A 22,933-nucleotide genomic window follows, 5' to 3' on the forward strand; every position below is an offset into this window, starting at 1 on the left:
AGTGCTGCTTTATGTATAAAATAATCTGCATGTATGTATGTGTTTCTATCGTAGGAGTGAGTTTTGGCTCAGTCTACTGCCATAAGTGTAACATAGGACTGGTTGCAAGTAAAACCCCCGTCAGTTAGTTTGCACTTGTCCCTGATATAAATACACACTGTATAATTAATCAGGTGTTTGATTGGCCTGTGAGTGCGCGTGAGTGCGTGGCGCGCGCGTAAATCACAGAGATGCGGAGAATGCTGAGAGAATGTTTCTTTAAGACCCATTACCTTCCAATCCGACAGAGGGGGAGTCTGTGGTAAGGTGGCGTATCGTCTCTCTCCGCGTCCCCCTCCTCGCCGTTTACATGTGGAAAAGAGAGAACGGGGAAAATACATCTATACATCACATATAGTGAGCTTTACTCTGGTTTCGGATGAGGGGCACGGACGCCGAGGCACGATCCACGGGAGATGGACCTAAGGAATATTTAACATCAAAGATGGACACTACAGGCTCCCCGCGATGACTGTGGTAAGGATGCAACTTCACACCGCCCCATCGCAACCCAGTTTCTATCTGAGCGGGCGAATAGTCCATCGAAAGACGCCCAGGAGAGATATACATGGACTAATGTAACGATAAACGGATGTGTGTTCGTGCATGTGTGAGATAACAAGTACCTAACGTTGTGTTGTCAAGGATTGAGGGGGGTGGTGTTGTATATGTGTGAATGTGCATGTGTGTGTGTGTGTGTGTGTGTGTGTGTGTGTGTGAAGGAAGGAAGGAAGGAAGGGAGGGGGGATTACCATTGCAATACAGGCAAATAGGCTTATATTAGATAGACGTTGCCCATGTCAGTGCCAGGCATTGACAGGTGTGTTGGCAGCGCATAGCACGATTTATTTAGGGCGCGCTTGCTCGCCCCCTTTTGCATACAATTGATGAGGTGATAGCTACTTGAAGAGAGAGAGTGAGAGAGCTAGAGTCTCCATGATCAGAAGATCCAACTGTATATTGGCCTGCTATTTGTTGCTTGTAATTAATCGTGGCTGTAACTAAGTCCTTTGCCGTTGGGAGCTTTGTAGTCGAACCTCCCAGCTCGTTACCCTGCTGTCACTGGGCCTTTTGAGTTGATTATAATTCTAGGATGTCTGGAGGAGGCAGACCCTGTTACTGAAAATGTTCGGTGTGCATTTTTGGGCCATCCTCCTGACGTGATGCTTTTCCACATTGTGCCATTCGAGGAGAGATTTATCTTTTAAATGTGGATTTATCTTTCTTCTGTTCGCTTTAATGGCCGTTTTCACGGTTGTCACGCATGAAGGGCCAATCTGGAGATCACTCCACGCTTTTTACTATAAGAATGTAGATTGAGTGCGTGCGTGCGTGCTCGTGCGCGCTCGCGCGTCTACCGTCGAATGGTCTTTCCTCCATACATTCAGAAATGGAGGTAGCCACAGACTGGTGGACTTGTCATGTTGAGAAGAGCCTCGTCATTTTCCCATTCAGCCCAGTGTGCAGTGTGGATGCCAGCGCAAATAAAAGCGTGTCAGTCCGTATCCCGGTGCTTTCATTCCCTCCATACCCGGCTGCCGACAATCACTTATCGATTCCAATGATTCCTTTCTTGGCCAGAGGGTACCGTTACGTGGTATTGGGAGGGGAGGAGGGGGTTCATTATTAGTCGCTACATGTTTATGTTCTGCTTTTGTGGAAATGTCGGGAATGTGTCCGACGTGGGTGCATTGTTGTCGCTGAGTAGGTGATTTAGCATGCAAGCGGATGTAAAAACCGATCGCAGACACCCTCTTTCTCTTAGTTCTGATTGTCGGAGCCCGCAAAGCCCTCTCCCCGCCCCAGTGTCTGGTGGAGGAGAGCTGCTTTTGCTGTTCTCTCGCTCACATACAGCACACGCAAGCCTGTGACATTTCCCTGTGCACACTTTTCGAAGACTGGGGATATTTAGTAACATGATACACAGTCTAATTGTCGGGAGGGGGGGGGCTTGTCCTAATTGGTCATCTAGCAACCAGATGCTGTAAAGCCATTCTGTCCACCCCAGGGTAGGCGGCTACAAGCAAGATTCAGTGTGACTGTGGATGATGATGATGATGATGATGTGGGCAATCATAAAATGAAAACACCCACAAGTGCGCGCGCATACACACACACACACACACAAAGACTCTCTCTGTCACACACACACACACACTTGATCGATTTCTGTTTGGTGACACTGTGACATGAGCTCACACATTGTACTCATGAATCTAGTGCTGCTTGGTTATATAGCAGTACGCTATAGACGAATGTTCTCACCGGCTCGTTGTTTTCAAGCTGCTCTCACAGTCAAACAAAAGCTCTCTTGATAACTAATCTACACTGTCATTTTAATGCACCGCACATGCGGACACGCTCTCTCTTGCTTTCTAGCTGTCTTTCTTTTTCTCTCATCACACACACACACACTCATAAGCACACAGGTCACCTCACAGCTGACGCTTCAGTCAGAGCTGCAGGCTGCACAGTTTGTTTCGCCTGTACTGACTCCAGCAGTGAATCCTTTGTTTTTCCATCACAGAGCCATCATATGAAACAGACCAAGTACACTGAATGATTACAGTGAGCTGTACAGTCACAGTATACAATGGTCTGCAGTAATTACATTATCCTTTTTTTTCTGCTGCTCTTGCTGAACCACTGAAGAGTTGCTGGTAATGACAATGAGCAATTATCCCAAGCTGACGATTTGAAAAAAAATCTTATGGGCCATCCTGTATACTTAACATTTAAAGTGTCCTGCACCAACTCCAGTCAATTTGAATATTTTGGGTATTTTGGATAACAATCAGAAGCTTTTGTAGTCTTTGGTTGACAAATCTTTTAGGAAATCTTAAGGTACTTGGCATAGTTTGATCAACAAAGTATTTTTTTTTAGTTCAGACCTGAATCCAAACCTGTACCATACATGTTTTTTTCTCTAACAAAAAGCAAACAATAGATCCAATGAACATCTGGGGGAGTCTGGGTCTTTTTGAAAGGTAGCATTAGCTAAAATGCTTTTGAAAGGCAACATAGCTGAACTATTATGATTACGGGCAACCACCAAAAGCAAATGGCTTCATATTATATTTCAAATATTTCTTTACTCTGCAGGCCATGGCATAAAGATCATCCTACTTCTTAGTTAAAAAGTCTGGCAACTTCAGATCACCACTTGAATCAGAGCTGTCTCACTGCTGCGCCTTTAGCAGGATCTAACTGAGTCAGGTGTCTCCATGTGAGCTTTTCACACCTACAGGTGTTCCGCCACTCTGAAGCATTGTTAATTTCATGTCATATCTGGGTTAAAAATGCACCTCTGACCGCTGTTTGATAATCTCATGGGCCTCACCTTTTCAGGTTTTCCCCTTTGTTAACATATGGCACATGATGTGATGATAACACGCTTTACTACTATCAGTGTGGCAGAGAAATCAGACTACATTCCAAACTCTTAAACTGTATTTTAAGGAAATGTCGGCGTGAGTTCGGTCTTACATCAGTAATTATACATCAGTGCAGCTAGGTAAGGATGGAAGTTGTTTTTTGGTGGGACATACATTGAAGTTGCCAAGTACTCTGGCCAACTCACCATCATGAGGAACTAATTCAGTATCTGTATCAGCCCTCCAATTAAAGAGCCCCAGTCTCTGCTCCTGGAAGCCCATATAATAATAATGAGAAAACTGGCAAGACTTGTTTTCATTGGTGCTGAGGCCTGTTTCCATCGCCCTATTCAGTCTCACTGACATAAAGGAGTCGGCATGGGGCATTAAATGAGTCCAAACCACTTAAAAGTATAAAGGCCAGTGCAAGCCCCCTGAGTGTGACAGACTAGACAGTGAAGATTACGGGAGGAAAGAGGAGAGAAACACGAGGCACTACAATAATGCTGATTGCTGAATTCAAAGTGTTTTGGCCTGCAGTTTGCAGCGTGAGCCAGAGGCCTTGTCCAGTTAAAAAGGTTGTGTAAAATATCGAGATGACTTAGGACAAAAGTGATTAATGTAAGACTTGTCAAGGGAGATCACATGTTTCAGTCACAGCCACATATTTGTTTTGGTTTTTTTTTTAAACTGAGAGTGATAGCAAATTCAACTTGTTGTATTGCTTAACCCATTAAGATTAGCATTTTAACACTTTTAGAATTTTAACACTCTCTCATCAAAATCACAGTGATTGATACATTAAAAAAACAGTCTAACTTTCGGGGAAATATGTTCACTCACTTTGTTGCTATGACAGGAAATGCTCATATCTATCCACTGTATATAAGACAGTCAGCAACTTTAACTTCATAGCATAAAATCTGGAGACGGGAAACAGCTGAACATCTGTCCAAATGTAACAAAATCCACCTACTGGCACCTCTAAATCTCACAAATGAACACTTTATATCTCATTTGTTTCATCTGTTTCCAGTCTTTGTGCTATGCAAAGCAACTTGGCTGTAGTATTTAACCAACAAAGAAAGCAAATAAGTGTATTAGTCAAAATACCAAACTATTCCTTTAAAGAGGGCTGCCATAAAGTTCTGTCAGAAGTTTCTAGTGTGAAAATAAATATATAAATAATGAACAAATATTTATTGTAATGTGTATTCTCTTTTGGTCTTTTTTGGCGAGGTAAAAATGCTCTTTAAATAAGCAGGATCATTAATTATTTTTTACAAACTGAGAGTGACAGGCAGAGTGACATTTTGCACACAATGTTGATTTAGGGAACTTAAAATCCTGCCATTTTGTGTCCTAACAATACAATAGGTGCTTGCTATGACTGCGGCCCAAAATTAAGTTTCGGTTTTGGTCTTCTTTGGAAAAGTTGAACAACAACAGTTGTATTATTGTTCCCTCAAGCTGCTTGACTCAGTGTGTATGCTACTCAGATACATCTTTCATTTCATTCACCGTAACCTGATATTCTAAAGGTTCACAGCTGATGTACAAGCAGAGATCCAGAACCAATCATTTCACTGCTGCTGTCTTCACATTATTATGTAAAAAGTCAACATTTTTCAGTATTTCCTCAAAAATGCTAATTACAAACCATCACGCCTTACTGTCACATTCCCATAGACTTACATTAGTCTGTACTGTTGTCTCAAACTAACAGCTCACCCTTGCAGAGTCCTTTCTCATTTGTTGTATGCACAGTGAAGTTTACTGAGGAGGATCTAATGCAGTGTTTGCTCTCTTTTTCAGCTCTTACTCCCAGTGCTTTGAGGAGCTCTGCTGCTTGGACACAATTTGGGAGCATCGGTCCTCCTTTGTCCCTTCCTTCCCCATAACCCCTTCCCTTCCTCACCCTCCGCCAATCCGAGCCACCCACAGAACAGCTTCCCCGTAGATACTTCTTCCTCTTGCATAACACAGGAACACATAAGCATTCTGATCACTTACCATGCAGGTTGGGACTTTGTGAAGGAAGACAAGCGAACAAAGACGTACAGAAGGAAGTGCTGGAGAGAAAATATAAAGGCAATAAACAGGAAGATATGCAGACCAAAGGAATGATATTTTTGGAAAACTGAAGATGTAAATATTTATATTTTGTACACCAAACTTTTAGTACGAGCTCATAAAACCCCCAGCGGCACGAACACAGACATTTTGCACGTACAATCTGCTGTTTAGTTTTCTTTACTAACCTGACACACACACACACTACGATCTCATGATGATGTGCGAGGTGATGCCCACCATTTCTGAGGATGGGCGAAGTGGGACTGGTGGAGGCCCCTCCTCACCTGCCGGGACAGGAGTCGGAGGCCCCGGAGGTGCGATGGGAGGAGGAGGCTTCAGTGGGAGGGAGCCCAGAGGCGGAGGAGACGAAGGGGGCAGCACTGGGAACCTGGAGTCGTTAATGGTCAACATGCTGACAGAGAGAGAGAGGCTGCTGGAGAACCTGAGGGAGACGCAGGAGAGCCTGGGCACGGCTCAGCTCCGCCTTCGCGAGCTTGGACACGAAAAGGAGTCACTTCAAAGGCAGCTATCTATTGCTCTGCCACAGGTACAACTGTGTGTATGTGTGTATTTGCAATCTACACATAAATGCATGGAAGAATCAGTCTAGTTTGGAAGTGAAAGGTGTGCTTTGGCTGCAAGTTTCTCCTTGTGGGGTAACATTGTTTAGCCTCTGTGCTATCAGCGCCTAGTTATATATGAGTGTGTTTTCCTGACTGTGTGTCATTATGAAGCGGACTCATGAGACAGTAAGCCTCTGCAGTGACAGTTCATGCAGAGAGAGACACGGCTCGAAAGTGGATACTAAATACTTTCCCGTCTTCCCCTCACTAATGTTGTTCTTACTAATGCAAAAGGTTTGTGTTTCTGTCATCTTCTGACTGTTCAGTCTGAGTCGCATCTGCAATTTTATTGCGTAATCACTTTTTTAATGTTTGTTGACCATTTTGTTTGTGGATAATTAATGACGCTGGAAGTTAATATTTGTTGATGGCTTCAGCATAACTTAAATGAATACTCGATTTTGTTGAAATTCTCTTTAGTGTGCTGGTTAAAATTGCTCCTTAATGATCAATGGAAAATTTTAACCTTTTAGAACCACTGTCTCTTTACATCACACCTTTTAGCACTATTTGTGAGGCCCCTTTATGATTTCTTCAAAAATGTGTGAAATCTGTGAACACAAATTAATCAGATCAAATTCAGTCACATTCCTTGTGCACATGTTGTGTTTCGTGAGTTTTTGAAGTCAGAAAAGTATATATTCTTTTTCAGTTTTTAGATCTCACCCCATATTAATGTGTGTAAGGAGACAAAAACTGAGCACGAACATTTCAAATTTGTAGTAAACACGAATATTGACTCAACAGAACTTATTTCACTATTCCTCAGACAACAAATCACATTTACACATGTAGTTTTGTTGTTGCGCTTACTGTCATTCAATTTCACAAGACAGTCTACAGAACAGCTAAATCATTATCTTCATTATTCATTATTTTTCATGTTTCGGTTAAATTACCAGAGGCCAGAGAATATAAGGACTGAGTGAGATGAAATAGAAAAGAAACTGTAAGGCCACAAGGGAAGCCAACTGAGAAGCTGACCCCTATCCAAACAAGAAAGAATCCCACAAGGCCAAAAGCCAACGGACCCACTGTGTCACCATCTGCATAGATCTCTCTCTGGCTCTTTCCCTCTCCTCCTCCTCCGTGCAAACACAGACCAATTTTACCTGTCTACTTTCAACTGTTTTTTAATCATAATGCAGGTTATCCTGACTCACTGTCTGAACATCTATTCATCATAGTTGTAAATAGCAACTCAATCTAAGCAGAAGCTTCGACTGTGTTTTATGGAGACATAAAGAAATCACCGTGGATCAAAGTGGAGTCTGCCAGTGTTATTTGCTGGTTCTTTTGGTTTAAGAAAATGTAAAACATGCTCTCCTGTTTGCACTCTGTTTTAAGATGATGCAGGAGCTGCAAATGTATTCCCAGCGGTGTTGTAAATGACATATCGATGCTGTGTTTTTTGGGGTCTCTCTTGTGCATTCCAGTGCAGAGCCATTGTGTAACAGTGTGATGTAATCCATCCATGAATGCAAGTTCACAGAGGAGGATGAGCAAGCGAGAGTGGTGGTGGTGGTGGAAACTGTGTCAGTGATTTACATGATCGTTATGTAGGTTTACATCATGTACATCCCTGGTCTCAGGTGTTTCATAGTGTGTTTCTGGAGGGCTTTGGTTTGTTACGTAGCCATTTACACGTGTGAGTGCTGAGAGCGGCCTATTCTACTTATATTCTATAATTGTCTCTCAATTTGACTACGTCTGGCCTGAATTATTACTTGTACCTTTTAAACTCTCATTGTAGATCAAGCAGCTGAGCCGAGACCACTTAAACTATTAAAACCAAACATTTAAACAGTTTGTTTTCTGCGCCCCTTAACGCAGCTTGTGTGTTCCACAGGAGTTTGCTGTGTTGACTAAAGAGCTGAATGTTTGCCGGGAGCAGCTTCTGGAGAGGGAGGAGGAGATTGCCGAGCTCAAGGCGGAGAGAAACAACACACGTGTAAGATGTTTAGCGGCCATTTTGCTTATTAGCACTGTAACAGCCTCTGTGTTATCTTCCTCACCCGTTGTGGCTGTGTGGGTGTGACACTGTTTCATTTGCTACTGTTTTTTTTCCCCTTCCTTCTCTTCCTCTTTCTCTTGCATATTCTTATTTTCTCTTTAATACTCCTTTTCATGTCCATATCTGCTTTCCTTATCTCTCCCACTCACTCCTTGTCCCTTTTTGCACTCCTCTGCATCTTCGCTGAGTCTTCTCTGTATTTTTTCTCCCTTCCTTCTCCTACCTCTCTGTTTCTATTTCTCATTCTTCTTCCCTTCTCATCCTCTGTGTCCCCCTCTCTTGTCACCTCCCCATCTTCCTCCTCTTTAACTCATTCACTACTGTAGTTGTTATTGGAACACCTGGAGTGTTTGGTGTCTCGCCATGAGCGCAGTCTGAGGATGACGGTGGTGAAAAGGCAAGCCCAGTCCCCGGCTGGGGTCTCCAGTGAGGTGGAAGTCCTCAAGGCCCTCAAATCTCTGTTTGAGCACCACAAAGCCCTGGATGAGAAGGTATGTCATACTGTCAGATTGTAGAACAGTGCCTGTATTTATCAAACTGCTAAAAGTGAAACTTTTAACTTCCTACTTGCAAAAGTAAAGTGGTTATGATCAGGATTTTTATATTAACAGATTGTATAAACTTGTAACTGGCATGTGAAAGGGACTGTAAGCAGTAATAAACCCAGTGACCCAGATCAACTCTGCCGGGCTTTATAGAGTCTTTCAGCTCATTGTTTTGATTTTCAGACATGGGCTGACTGTATAATATCAGTGGCTGGGAAGTGATTGTGGTTGTATAAAACAGAACAGGGTAGTTTGACCTCACAAGTTGCAACCGTTTCAACTCATGCAACACCAAATACACATGTCTGGGAGGTGTTAAATCACTTAAACTGACTTTAAAAAATAGCATTGGGGCAAATAAAGGACAAATCCTTGCATCTCATTTGCTATTCCTTCTTTGAGCATGATCATGTGTTAATCTCAAACGTTGCTCCTAAAAATTACTAGCAAGCTTATCAGTAAAGTCAAAAGCGTTTTGTTACTTTAAGAAAGTAAAAATGGCAAATCCATGCTATGCAACACAAATGATTTTTGTTTTGTAAATATCACATCTACTTCACAGGTTCGAGAGAGGCTCCGTGTGGCCCTCGAGCGGGTGTCCATGCTAGAAGATCAACTCGCAGCTTCTTCTCAAGAGGTAAAATCCAATGTGAATGATTTTCTGTATCTCATGGATGCTTGGTGTGCAAGCAAAAAAGAACATTAATTTGTACCGTCTTTTTTACTCTTTTGTCTCCCCCTACCCAGGTAATCTCTTTAAGAGACCAAATTAAAAGACGTCAACAAGGGGTGGACGGCGGGAAAGATGTAAGGGAGGGTTTTATGCATGTTGGTTCCAGTTGTTTTTGTGTATGTGTTAGCGTCCAGAAAGTCAGTAGAAAAGTAGATGTATGGGTACCCTGGTGTGTCAGTGTGAAAATAACTCTTCCTTCATTAACATGTTATTTGTTCCAGTTACAATGTCAGCTGATTCTAACTGACTGTTTTTCTCCACCACTCTCATTTTTGTTGTATATTGTCATCTCTCTAGCGGCTACCCAATGGTCCCTCCTCCGGTCTTGAGGATAGCGAGCTGGAAAGGCAGCGAGAAGGAGAGATAGAGCGGCAGAGAGCTGAACTCTCTCAGCTGAGGGAGAGGCTGGCCCTCATGTGCCGACAGGTGAGTGTACGTTCCTGTTTATCTGTCATGGTGAGGACCATGTGAGGACTGGAACATCAGAGTGAGAACAGATCAACTCTGATCAACCTCTGATCAAACTCTGATCAACTATATGTACATGATATATAGTTATCACATCCATCTCCGCAATAGAGTTTAATGAAACACTAACAATGCTGCATCTACTGTGGCTGGATCACATTGTGATGCTAATGCTGGCTTTAATAAATGCTGTGCTTGAAGTCGTGCTAGCTTGATGACATTTTCACTTTGTGCCAACACCAATAAGGTACAATAAAATATCACAAATTTACTTAAGGTATGTCTCATCTTTCTGTAGTCAGAAATTGCAGGAAACTGCAAAAAACAGTGTTAAGATTGAAATAACTGCTAAGTTAAGGTTAAGATACAGAATAATGTAAGAGCTGACTGTTTTATCTGTAAAACCATAATTTACAGTTTATACAATTTGGGTTTTGTGTATAGTTAAGCTAACTGGTTGCTGGCTGTAGCTTCAAATTACCATAAGGACATGAGAGTGGTGTTGATTTTCCCATTTAAGTCTGGGCAAGAAAGCAGACAAGCTTGTTTAGTAAAATGTTGAAATACTTCTTTAAAGTTAGGGATTGTTAAACACTGGGGATTAGATGTAGTCTAAGTTTAGATGCATGTATGCAATCTATCAGTGCATTTGTGTTTCTGTTTTGCTTTCTAATTTACTTTATGTAATGAAGACTATTACAGTGAATTCATTTAGTGTGGCCCATTAAGCAGAGCCAGGCTATTCTGCCTTATATAGCCAACAGTTTATCATAAGGAGAGGGATCTAGTGTGGACATTACAGCTCCTGGTCTCCCTCTTCCCTCTTGTGGCCAGATGGACCATTGCAGCTGCTTTGAAAAGTCATAATTTTACTGATTAATGCAGAACAAGACAGCATTTGAATGTAATCACAGAAGCACTGTATCCATGTGTCCAAATGAGTCAAAATTTTGGTGATGATAACTAACTAAAATCTTGACTGTCTGGTCAGAGAATAAAAGGATTGAAGAGAAAACAGAAAACTTAAAGAAGACATATTCTGTTTCTAGTCTTACACTGACCAGACAGTCAGATCTGTAATGAATCACTATCATGTCTATTTACACTTGGTGCTGTGGTAGTTAACACACTGACTCATGTAGGTTCAATCTGTGTCATCTTGTGTCCCTTCGTGGTGTCACGTCAGGTTGGGGAAATAGAGGAACAGCTTGCGGCCGCCAGGAGGGAGGTGACGAAGTCGGAGGAGGCCAATCAGAAGCTTCAAAGGGAAGTGAAAGAGGTCTGTAGGGCCAGTCTGTCTCTTCCTGGCCAAAACCCTGAGCTCCCTTCATTCCCAGGGCTCCAAGTGTATATTTGAGCACAATGGTCGTATGTTGGACAAATACTAATATGCATTATGTAGTGCAGTAATGAGAGGAAATGTAAGATAAATTATACAGTTATGAGGTGAATCTTTGTTTATTAGTGTTACTGTAAAATAAATAAATGCAAAATATGTTATAAATAAACACCTGTGGTATTAAAATTTACTTCTTATTCAGCCTATGCATTCATTCACTTCTTCTCCTCCTGTTAAATACTTAGCCATTACTTAGCATATAAATATGTAATAAGAACTTTTATCTCATGTTAATGATGCATTTTGTCCTCTAGGCCCTTTGCCAAAGGGAGGACATGGAGGAAAGGATTACAACACTAGAACGCAGGTAACCTTTGCTGTGTTTGAGGAATTTAGTCTTAATTTAGTAAGGATCCACACTTTTTTTTCTCTCCGCACAAATTTCATACATCAGCAGTAATCAACATAGCAGAAGGACCATATGTTTCACCTGTTGGAAGGCAATATGTTGCAAAAGTGTCCTGACACCTCTTTATCCAGTTTAAGGTTGTTTTACATTCTAACATTTGCATTACAGTCTTATTAAGAATGCAACTGTCTGAGAAAACGAGAAAAGCAGCTTGACTACAACTGTGTGTCCTACCTCTAATTCACAGTATAGACTTTTATTTATAGACATTTATCTCAAGCGATACTTTCAGGAGAAATAAGAGAGAGATATCAAAAAGAATTTTTGCAAATTTCTGTCTGCACTACCAAACACTGTCTCCATTCTAGCTTCTTTTAGGAGAACAATTTGTAAGAACTGAAGGCAACTCAGATGAGCATTTTAACATTTTAATCAATTCAGAGCTTCTCCCATCTGGAGGTTTTACAGTAAGCAGAGTTTAGTGGTATTTTAGAGAATACATCAAAATATCAAACTGAAAGTGTAGAAATGATGAGAACAAAAATTCGATTTTGAAAAGTGATGGGGACATCTCATGGTGCCCCACTCTGCAGTGGAAATTGCTCCCTTGCATATAATCATATACATCTTGTAATTCTGGCCAAGAACTGCAGCTCTAATAATTTCTTGGTGGCTTGGTGTTGAATTGCAGGTACCTCAGTGCCCAGAGGGAGGCGACTTCTCTCCATGATATCAAAGACAAGCTAGAAAATGAGCTTGCCAGTAAGGAATCACTGTACAGACAGGTAAGGAGTGTCTCAAATAATCTAGCACAAATTGTCAGCACTTGATATGTTGTTATGGTGTTACGTTAAATGGTATGAAATCCAGGAATGGAACTGGTTTGCCTACCTTTGTTGACTGTAATTTACATTTGTGTTCAGAGTGAAGAGAAGAACAGACAGCTACAGGAACGTCTGGATGAAGCCAAACAGAAGCTCCAGCAGACCCTACAGAGGGCAGAGACGCTGCCTGAGATCGAAGCCCAGCTTGCCCAAAGGGTTGCTGCTCTCAATAAGGTACTTTGATGCAGGGGGCAAAACACATACTGCACCTAACTGATCAGACAACCTGGCATTTAGATTCAGTGCTGATGGCTACATTTAAAGGTTTTTTTACAGTCACGTTAAAACTGTATATTAGGGCTTAGAGGATATCAGGTATTCATAACAATATTGTCATGGTCAACAAATTCATAATAACAATATTATCACTGAATCTGTTGAAACCTTCAAAGAAATGTTATGCGATCAGTCTAAGTCATTTTTAACCTTCTCATTTTGGCAAATGAATTGCATTCAGAATAAATGTTTTAGTTGATCAATTAATCAGACAATTGTTATTTTAAAAAAAAAAAAACCTCAAGCTTTTATTTGAACCTATTTTCAGTTCATTCCTGCCTCAGAAACAGCATCTGGAAATATTCTTATTTCCTCTAATTTAGGCAGAGGAGCGCCATGGAAACTTTGAGGAGCGACTACGGCAAATGGAAGCTCAACTCGAGGAGAAGAACCAAGAGCTACAGAGGGTAACATCATGTACTTTTCACACAAAATGGTGGTTTGTTGTCCACATGAGTTCTATCTTCAGCAAATCTCTCGTGGCCTTGCTTCTTTTTAGGCGAGGCAGAGGGAGAAGATGAACGACGAACACAACAAACGCCTCTCAGATACAGTAGACAAGCTTCTGTCTGAGTCCAACGAGAGACTGCAGCTCCACCTCAAGGAGAGGATGGCAGCACTCGAGGAAAAGGTAACAAGAGCACTATTTAGTAGTGCAGAATTTTTTGTCTTATAATGGAAAATAAGAATGGGTAAAAAAAAGTGTACATTTATTGCTTTGCTCTGGTAGAATGCTCTTTCAGAGGAACTGTCCAATATGAAGAAAATTCAGGATGATCTTCTCGCTAATAAGGTATTCAGCTATTTTATCATTTTATTCTCATGTTCTGTGCAAGATCCAACTTTTAACAACATTGTTTTGCCTTTGTTCTAAAGTATTCTGCTAATGCTAATCCATACTTTTTACTAAGGATGTTGACTTTTAATTCTTCAAAATTTTTCCCAGTTCTCAATAGTTGCATTTTTCCGGACAAACAAAAGATGTGATGTTTAACAAACAGGGGTCTTTTCTCCTCTGTGTTTTAGGAGCAGCTCCTTGCTGAGCTGGAGCGAATCCAGCTGGAGCTTGATCAGCTGAGAGGCCGACCTGGCTCTTCTTATTCCAGGTTAGGTACAATGAACCTTTAAGGGAATTTTATTTATATAATATGCTCTACATTAAACCAAATCAAAACAAAGTCTCCCAGGGGATACTATATGTGCACTTTCCCCCCCTCTGAGCAGATTCTGAGCACAAGCTTTTGTTTACTCTTCTGATTAGTTACAATATACGTTCACTGGTATCTTTTAGGAAAAGTTCCTATTTACACCATACCTGAAGGGTATTGTGTTGGCTGACAAATATGCAAATAATATTTACATCCTTAATTCTTTTGAATACAATCCCTTTAATACGGCTTGGTTTTTTTTGTTTTTTTTCTCCAGAGAAACAAACTGTCTGTTGTAATATTTTGATTCTCAACTATTGTGGAATAACAAATGAATTCTTGATCTCACCATAGGGCGGGCAGCGTGAGCTCACTTCCCTCCACCCTTTTTCGAAGGTCTCTTCCAGGGAGCGCCTCAGAGCTGCGGTACCCCCAGGGTGGAGGCTCGCTCCCATCCGGCTATGGCAGCTCCTCTAGTGGGGTGGTGGTCAGGCGGGCCCACCGCGGTCGATGGGGGCCGCCTAGAGACGATAGTAACAAGGTGTGAGTCTTACTCTGACATGACTATGATTATGCAGGTATAATTTCTTATTAGGATAATAACTTTCTGCATCCTTCACTCCATTTTTCTTTTCCAGTATGGAGAGTGGGACAGCAGCACTATGCTGGGTCCAGGGTTTGAGGGAGGTGTAGAGGGAGGCTGCTCTGATGATGAGGATGACAGGGAGACTCTTTTTGGCTCGGAGCTGCTCTCCCCCAGCGGTCAGACAGATGTACAGACTTTGGCCATCATGCTACAGGAGCAACTGGAGGCCATCAACAAGGAGATTAAGTGAGTTGTCCTTCATGAGACTAATTTCAGATCTGAAGGTGATTTGGCTTAAATGTTGTGAATTTTCTGCTAGAATAAAAACAGTAAAGATTTAGAAATATAAAAAAATATTCTTTTTTTCTCTGCTCTCCTCTCATCTCCCCTCTTCTCCCTCCTACAGGCTTATTCAGGAGGAAAAGGAAAGCACAGAGATGAGGGCAGAAGAGATTGAGAGCCGGGTCAGCAGTGTGGCCCTCGATGCCTCTCCTCTTCCACCCTCCTCTCTGGGAGGACGGGACAGTGTCGGGAGGGGATACATGACTCCCTCTATCACCTCCTCCACGTTGGCATCTCCGTCACCCCCCAGTTCTGGACATTCCACCCCCCGCCTGCCACATTCTCCTGCCAGGGAGACTGACAGACAGGTACTATGTCAAAATGTGATATAAGCCACAAATGTGCTTTAACTGAGGATAATTTAGTGAAGATTCTTTGTAAATTGATTCCAATCTTTCCACCCTGCAGAATAGCAAAGAGGGTGAAGAGTGCAGAGCACTTGCATTGATTGACTCCACTCCTCCACCTGTTCCTCGAGCCCTTCGACTGGACCGAATGACACACACTCACCCTGGGGCAGGTCTTGACGACCACCGTGAATTTCGCAGGTACTTTCCAGAGGGCTTGCCCATCTATTTGACTAACAAAGTAGCTCACAGATGCACTCATTGTCATGTTGTTGGTATCACTGTTCTACCTTTCTCTATCGTCCTAGTCTCTCGGCTGATGGTGTCACCACTGCAAGCCAGGATTCCCTCCACAAAGCCAGCAAAAAGAAAAGCATTAAGTCGTCCATTGGTCGTCTTTTTGGCAAAAAGGAAAAAGGGAGGATCGGTGCACCAGGGCGCGAATCTGCCTCACTGGGTCAGTATATAGATTGGAAACTACCCATTCACAGTGCAATTTTGTTGTCTCACATCTGCATCTGTTTACAGTAAATTAAAACTTAAGGTCATTATAAATTTTAACCTTTGACGTTTCCAGCCTCAACTCCCTCAGATGACCTGGGATCGGCTGACCCATTAGGCCTGACTAAACTCGGGACTGGAACAGTGGAAAAAGACCGCCGCAGCAAAAAGAAGTGAGACCAGTCATCTTTCCACAAGCCTCTCATGTTATGCAGAGAGGCACCAGTGTATTCTGGCACAGTCCAGACACTAACTGACCAGGGCTGGGCTTTGATATCCCTGGTGTTAGTCATTTAAAGAATATTTGCCCTTGTGGTGTTGCTAAGCACAAATGTCATGGTATTTAGCAGTTCAAGTTCAGTGTGACTAACTATTTATAAAAGAAGACAGTGGTAAAGTGAGATCTGAAGAAATGAATCTCTGTCAAACCTCTGTTTTCCACTCTCCTTGCCAGACATGACCTGTTAGAGGAAGCCTGCCGTCAGGGTCTGCCTTTCGCTTCATGGGATGGCCCAACTGTTGTTACATGGCTCGAGGTACGTCATGACACGCTGTCCTGTCCTGCTAAAATTTAGAATCTTTTCAGTTTATTGCACAGACAGTCTGATAATAATGTCTCACTAATGAGTTCATATAGATTTTCCCTACATTAGCCCAAGTCTAAGGGTAACATGGTCATGGCTGCATAGCGTAAATGAAAATGACACCCATGTGAGAGTTTGTGAAGTATCATTACAGGAGTTGCTGCTCACATCTTCTTTCTGTTTACCCAGCTGTGGGTAGGGATGCCAGCATGGTACGTAGCAGCGTGTCGTGCCAACGTGAAGAGTGGCGCCATCATGGCTAACCTGTCAGACACGGAGATCCAGAGGGAGATTGGCATCAGCAACCCTCTGCACAGGCTCAAACTCCGCCTGGCCATCCAGGAAATGGTCTCCCTCACCAGTCCATCTGCACCTGCAAGCACTCGCTCTGTAAGACTCAGCAAAAAGAAGGATGGATATAGCTCTAAACATCAGCAAACTGATCATGTGCTCACACAGCCGGGACTAACAAAGTCATGCACTTGTCAAGGAAGAAGACTGATGTTGCATTTGTTTATTGTCATTACAGTCGACCAGTAATATTTGGATGACACATGCTGAGATGGAGTCTCTCACTGCTGCCACCAAACCAGTAAGAATATTAAATTACAAAATGAGTCTAAACAGAATTCAGTATTTTATTATATTGATCGACTTTGTTTATGTCTGTTGAATTGATTAAACATAAGCAGTATTTTCTGTTTTTAGGCATGTAATGTAAATTAATTGCCTCTTAATTCTTAGGTATGATCAGTTGTCTCACATTGATAAGTTTTTTTCTTTCTTTTTGTCTCTGATTAGGCATGTTTGGCAACATCTTTCCCTTACTATTCCCTCAAAATCTGTTTTGATGTAGTGTTTTTTCCAACTAATTTTCTCTCACTAACAAAACTTTCCCCCCCCCTCTGCCTTCCCCCTGCTCTTCTTCTCCATTCTATCCCGACACCAATAACACACACACACAAACACACTCCCCCTGGTGATCTTTACCTCTTTTTGCAACTCTCTGTGCCCTTTCTTTTTCATTTCTTCTCTCCCTGAACCACAAGGAGCAGAAGGAGTTCAGCTGGGACCAGGTGAGTTTCTGGTGCTCATCATATAGTACAGTGTAATGTGACATTCATCATACGTGCGTTTAACCAGTCTGGGGTTAGGACAAGAGGAAAACATTTTTATTATTCATGATAACACACCTAAGTTCACTTTGAATCACAAACAGAACAGTATTTCACCATGAAGGGTATTTTTTTCCCTAACGTATCCTAAAATGTAGCGTGTCAGATCGGATGGCTTACGTAAGCGATTATTCCCGTACACTAACACAAACGTGACAGTTTGATTGGTCATTTGAACTCCATTGATCTTTATGTAAACTGGTACTTATGACGATTCAAGGTCTTGCACGCTTTAGCCTGTTCTCTGTTAGTTGAAGGTAAAACTGTGGGAAATCTCTCCCTCATCAGATTGCCATAATCAGAATTCCTTTATTTATCCCCGAAGAGAAATTCTTTTATAATGAAAACCAGAAGGGCTCTGGAAACAGAACTGAAACCAACAGAGTGAAACTTACCAGCAGTGACACAGGGTGCTGTCTGAATATTAAAAGAATAAACTAGAATGCTTTTAGTTTGGAAGGGTAAGGGTTGTAAGGGTTTATCAGCTGTAATTAATGGCTTTATAAATGGTTAACAAATCATTTTCAAATGCTTTACAGCAACTTTAGAGTTGTGGAATGTCACTCTACAGTGTGTCATTTACTGTGTCTTTCTAGTTAGCACTTTAATGATTCAGGAGTTCCTTCAGATGGACTTCACACAAGTTGTCAAGGTTAAGATGTTAATGCACTTTGAGGGTCACAATGTTTCGTGTACCTTAAGACTTGTGTACATGGTAGATATCCGTCCTGTTGCCCTACAACAATAGACAGGACTGTACACACCCTTTTCTCTGGCACATAATAGGGCATCAAAATGCAAAAAAGAAAAATATTTTTCAAATTCAGGTTATAGTACTATATGTTTTGACAACAATCTTTAGGATTGTTTTATATTTTCTCTTGTTTTTCATTTCATCATGATTGTGTTCTTTACCTCTATTCACCTCCACCACCACCCCACCTTTCTCAAGATCCTGGCCTATGGAGACATGAACCACGAGTGGGTGGGAAACGAATGGCTGCCCAGCTTGGGTCTGCCCCAGTACCGCTCCTACTTCATGGAGTCACTGGTGGATGCACGCATGCTCGATCATCTCACCAAGAAGGAACTGAGGGGCCAGCTGAAGATGGTGGACAGCTTCCACAGGTCTGAAAGAAAGATTTATGGGTTATCTGTGACTTTTGTCTATGTACTGGTTGGATAAATACCATGCCAGTTTTGTTGACAATTAAGACCAATATGTCCTTCTCACTTACAGAGTGAGTCTCCATTATGGCATCATGTGCTTGAAACGCTTGAACTATGACAGGAAGGAGCTGGAAAGGAGGAGGGACGAAAGTCAACACCAGAACCAAGGTGAGCCTTCACTTCAGACGTGATACTAGAACATACATTTAAAAATACCTTTCGGCTTGTATTGAACTGGTGCTAACTGTTGGTCCATGTGTCCACCTCCACAGATGTAATGGTGTGGTCAAATGAACGAGTGATGTGTTGGGTTCAGTCTATCGGTCTGAAAGAATTTGCTGACAACCTACTAGAAAGTGGGGTGCATGGGGCCCTACTGGCACTAGACGACACCTTTGACTACACTGACTTGGCCCTCCTCCTCCAGATACCCAATCAGAACACACAGGTACTCCTCAACCATTTATTGTCAATCTCACGACAGCTGTCAGAAATCCTCACCTATCACGTTTGCCTAATCCCAAAATAACCCCAAACGTTACTTTTACAGTAAATCATTTTAATTGTGATCTTTAAACTGTGTTTGTCTATCGTTTGCAGGCAAGGCAGCTCCTAGAGAAGGAGTACAACGCTCTCATCTCCATGGGAACAGAGAGGAGGCCAGATGAGGTATGACAATACATACTGCCAGTAGAAAATCAATCCTGCCAGGAGGCGGAAGTGTGTGTGTTGAATGTAACCAGAACAGGACTTCTTAGCTCGATATACAAACTTGTTGCCCTTTCTTAAGTATGTGAAAGGATGATTTACTTTTAGTGGTAAAATAGCAGACTGAAATATCTCAGTTCCTTATAAAGAGGGCCTTCATGTCATCAGCGCTTGTACCACTGCTGGCAAATTGTTGGCATGCCAAAGTGGTTCAGCTGTGTTTACACGACTGCTAATTGCTTAGTTACAGCAACTAGGATTAAAAACTGTGCAACTGTGGCATACTGTCACAACAAATCCTGCTTTGTCAAATACTACTCTGTTAAACTAAACTAATGCATAATGAATAAGACCCTGAAATTGGGAGCCTCTACTGTGAACGCTATTATGTTTAATCACGGGTGTTATTTCATTGTCTCTGCAGGACGGCACGAAAACATTTACACGGTCACCATCATGGAGGAAGATGTTCAGGGAGAAGGACCTTCGCGGTGTGACCTCTGACTCCTCGGAAACATTACCTGCCAACTTCCGTGCCTCGGCCATCTCGACCCCCTCTGTCACCCTGAGAAAAGTCCAGAGTGAAGGTGAGGAGATGAAGCTCACAGCAGCTGATTGAACATGACACAACAGAAAACGTGCATGCACATGAAATGTTACATTAGTCATACTGTGTACTAACAGACAAACTCAGACGTGCTTGAAGTAGAATATGATCGTCCCTCATGCAAATTTGTATTTTTTTAACCTTTAATTTATTTACACTTCACACAAGTGAAAACAATGTTGATGAAAGGTCAGTATCAGAATAATAATAGAAGAATTACTAAGTACCCATTTGATTGGACATGGGTCTCTAAATCCAAGGTCAAAAGCAATTGATAACTGAGTTTAAGAGCTGATGTTGAGTTGAAGTATGAGGCTCTACTGTAAATGACAAAAAAAAAAAAAAAACACAAATGGGAAACAATTTTCAGCAATGCAACACAACTAACCATGCAGTATTTTCCACTGGACAGTCATCATTGGTGTCCAGTATGCCCACCACTGATAATTCTAGCACTTAATAACCATTTGGGCTTATTACCTACAAAATTTGTGTCAGTTATCCTGCGGCTAACCACTTTTCCAAGAATGTGTTTTTTTACTTCTTTCCTTTCCAGTCAGTCTCAGTCAATACGCATCACACGTGTATAGCTAGTTGTATAAACATTTTGTGGATTTGTTATTGTCATCTGGTAGGAGTTGAGAGCAGCGACTGTTTTGTTGGTGATTTGTCTGCATCAGAGATTTGAGCCATATTGTATCCAGAAACTTTGCGGGAAAATTAAACAGAAAACAGAAACAACATGCAAACAAGATGACTGTGAAAAGGGATTTGTTGCCATGTTATGTCTTTCAATTATGTTATGTTTTGATTTTGGGAAACTCGGCCATCCCAGTAAGGCTGGTTTTTCAGATATGATGAAATACAGGAAGTACAGGGCACTCTTACATGAACAGCTTGTTTTAATGTTAGACTTTCCCGCATCTGCTTTACAACAGACTGATGGAATTTAGGTGAAAGACCAGATCAAATTCAGTCAGTCAGATATAAACAGCCAAATAAAGACAAAGAAACTGTCTGGCATACTGGGCCAATTCCAAGTGTGGAATACATTTTGGTGTATATACTTATGCTTGCTGATGGTTACATAAACAGGCTAATTCTCTTATCTATCTATATATATATACATATATATATATATACATATATATATATGTATATATATATATACATATATATATATGCACTTGGCTTTTCCAATCAAGTGAAAACCTATGAATCATAGAGTCTTTTAGTTTCTGTTTCATAGTTCAACACTGAGTTGAATAATTACCTCCTTCTCTCTGTCAGTGAACTCTGGTCCAAGAGGAGAGTCGGGGTCCGTGAGAACATATTCCTGCTAAAAGATAAGCACACCAGGTGAGAAAAGCACCTTGTCTCATTGCATCTATAGCTAAAAATGACCTTTTCTGAACTCTAAACAGATGTTCTGTAAGTGTGTTTTATTCCATTTTGTAGAACCCCTCCTTCAACCTTATCCAAGGAAAAAAAACACATTTTTAAAGAACAAAAAAAAACATGAGGATCAACATAAAAAATGAACAGTAGAAGATGACCAACAACATTCGAGCCAGATGTCTCGAAGAATCAAAGACACTGAGTGAATGATTTCTGAAAAGATGATAAAATAATGAGTGGATGTCTGTTTATCCATCTGTTTCTCTCTCTCTCTCTCTCTCTCTCTCTCTCTATCGCTCTCTCCATCTTGATCCATAGTTGTGGCATGATGCTGTTTGATTCTGTAGAAAGTGGCCTGTAGAAAGTGACCATCGCCTATTGTGAATACATCTTCTGTTTCTGAGTGTGAGATGGCAATATTGACACAACATTTATGGTTTTTCAATCCAAAACTGCATTCCCGTTCAGAACAAGAGAATGATACCCCAGCGCGCATCCTCGCAGGTGATCTTACTATGATTTAGTCCGATAATAGAACATACTCTGCCTAGTACCACACAGTACAACGATGCAGTAGAGTCTGGGGAGAGGGAGTTTTGAAGGGAGAATGTAAGCGTACACGGGGAAATGAAATGTATGTTCTTAAGCCATAACAAACATGAGATGCACAAATGTGAAGAGGACAGACAATGAGACAAATAGCAAAGTGCTTTATGACAGAATCCTGTTCAAAATGGGAATAAAAAGAGTTAAGCATTTGTGTTAATATGCATGCCAAAATCAACCATTTTAGAGTGAACGTCATGGTATCAATCATCTACTGATGTGAAAGCTTGGGTCAGGACTTTGTAAAATGTGTGTATTTTATTTTTATCATTTTTTTTAATGATAACTGCTATTGTACGTATGTATGTATGTACAGTATGTATGTGTGTGTATTAAACTGTATGTTCATTTCATACTTAGTTTTAAGACTGACTGTAATTTCATTCTAGGTTGAAAAATGAAATATGTTTTGAATTATGGACATTTAAGATATGCTACTTGTATGTGTACATTTTGAAAAAAAAACAAAAACAAATTGTGTTATGATTTAAATTCATACTATTGGAGAGTAGTGATGATAATTGAATATAATATGACAATAATGATAATAAAATAATGATTGTAAAAGCTGTAATTAAAAAAAGATACCTGAAAAACGCTGCTGACAGAATTATTTGCACTTTCCTCCTCTCACTGACCGGTCACAGATGATCACAGGTAAGTGCTGTAACAGAGCCATCGCCCATCTTTCAATATCAGCCACTGAAATGCAGAAGCCGAGTTTATCCTTGAGCCGTCAGCTTCGGTTTGGACACAGAACAGTTGGACTCTGCTGTCGGGATCCCAGATAAGACCTGCAAGGTACCGAGATAGTTGGAGGAAGGGGATGGATATATTTTTGTTTTTACCTTTTATTCAGTTGTTGTGATAGTCTGTTAAACTACAGTTTAAGACTTCATTTATATATTAATATAGTTGAAGGTTGCAGTTCTTTGTTACATTTCTCAGCTATATTCTTCTGAGCACAACACATTCTGCATG

At 41.3% G+C, this 22,933-nt stretch overlaps 1 protein-coding gene across 3 annotated transcripts; it reads left to right on the plus strand.

Annotated features, from left to right (window-relative positions):
- The first annotated feature begins 178 nt into the window (after positions 1-178).
- LOC124053006 (liprin-alpha-3-like) lies at positions 179-22,850 on the plus strand. Of its 3 annotated transcripts, XM_046377904.1 has the most exons (32): positions 182-516; positions 5,229-6,036; positions 7,962-8,063; positions 8,453-8,617; positions 9,234-9,308; positions 9,419-9,478; positions 9,702-9,830; positions 11,059-11,151; positions 11,526-11,578; positions 12,312-12,405; positions 12,544-12,678; positions 13,104-13,187; positions 13,280-13,411; positions 13,511-13,573; positions 13,807-13,886; positions 14,283-14,469; positions 14,567-14,760; positions 14,921-15,164; positions 15,265-15,404; positions 15,512-15,660; positions 15,781-15,877; positions 16,159-16,240; positions 16,478-16,678; positions 16,818-16,880; positions 17,338-17,364; positions 18,416-18,591; positions 18,704-18,801; positions 18,906-19,081; positions 19,234-19,302; positions 19,766-19,928; positions 21,239-21,307; positions 21,407-22,850. In XM_046377904.1, exons 2-31 carry the CDS (start codon positions 5,701-5,703, stop codon positions 21,289-21,291), a joined length of 3,720 nt encoding a protein of 1,239 aa, XP_046233860.1. In that variant the 5' UTR covers positions 182-516; positions 5,229-5,700; the 3' UTR covers positions 21,292-21,307; positions 21,407-22,850. The 3 variants fall into 3 exon arrangements, with proteins under 3 accessions (XP_046233863.1, XP_046233860.1, XP_046233862.1); XM_046377906.1 differs by lacking the exon at positions 9,419-9,478; XM_046377907.1 differs by lacking the exons at positions 18,704-18,801; positions 18,906-19,081; positions 19,234-19,302; ... (1 more) ...; positions 21,239-21,307; positions 21,407-22,850 and having other exon boundaries at positions 179-516; positions 17,090-17,364; positions 18,416-18,537.
- Positions 22,851-22,933: the final 83 nt, after the last annotated feature.

The sequence above is a fragment of the Scatophagus argus genome, chromosome 21 (assembly GCF_020382885.2).
Source record: "Scatophagus argus isolate fScaArg1 chromosome 21, fScaArg1.pri, whole genome shotgun sequence".
Taxonomy (NCBI): domain Eukaryota; kingdom Metazoa; phylum Chordata; class Actinopteri; family Scatophagidae; genus Scatophagus; species Scatophagus argus.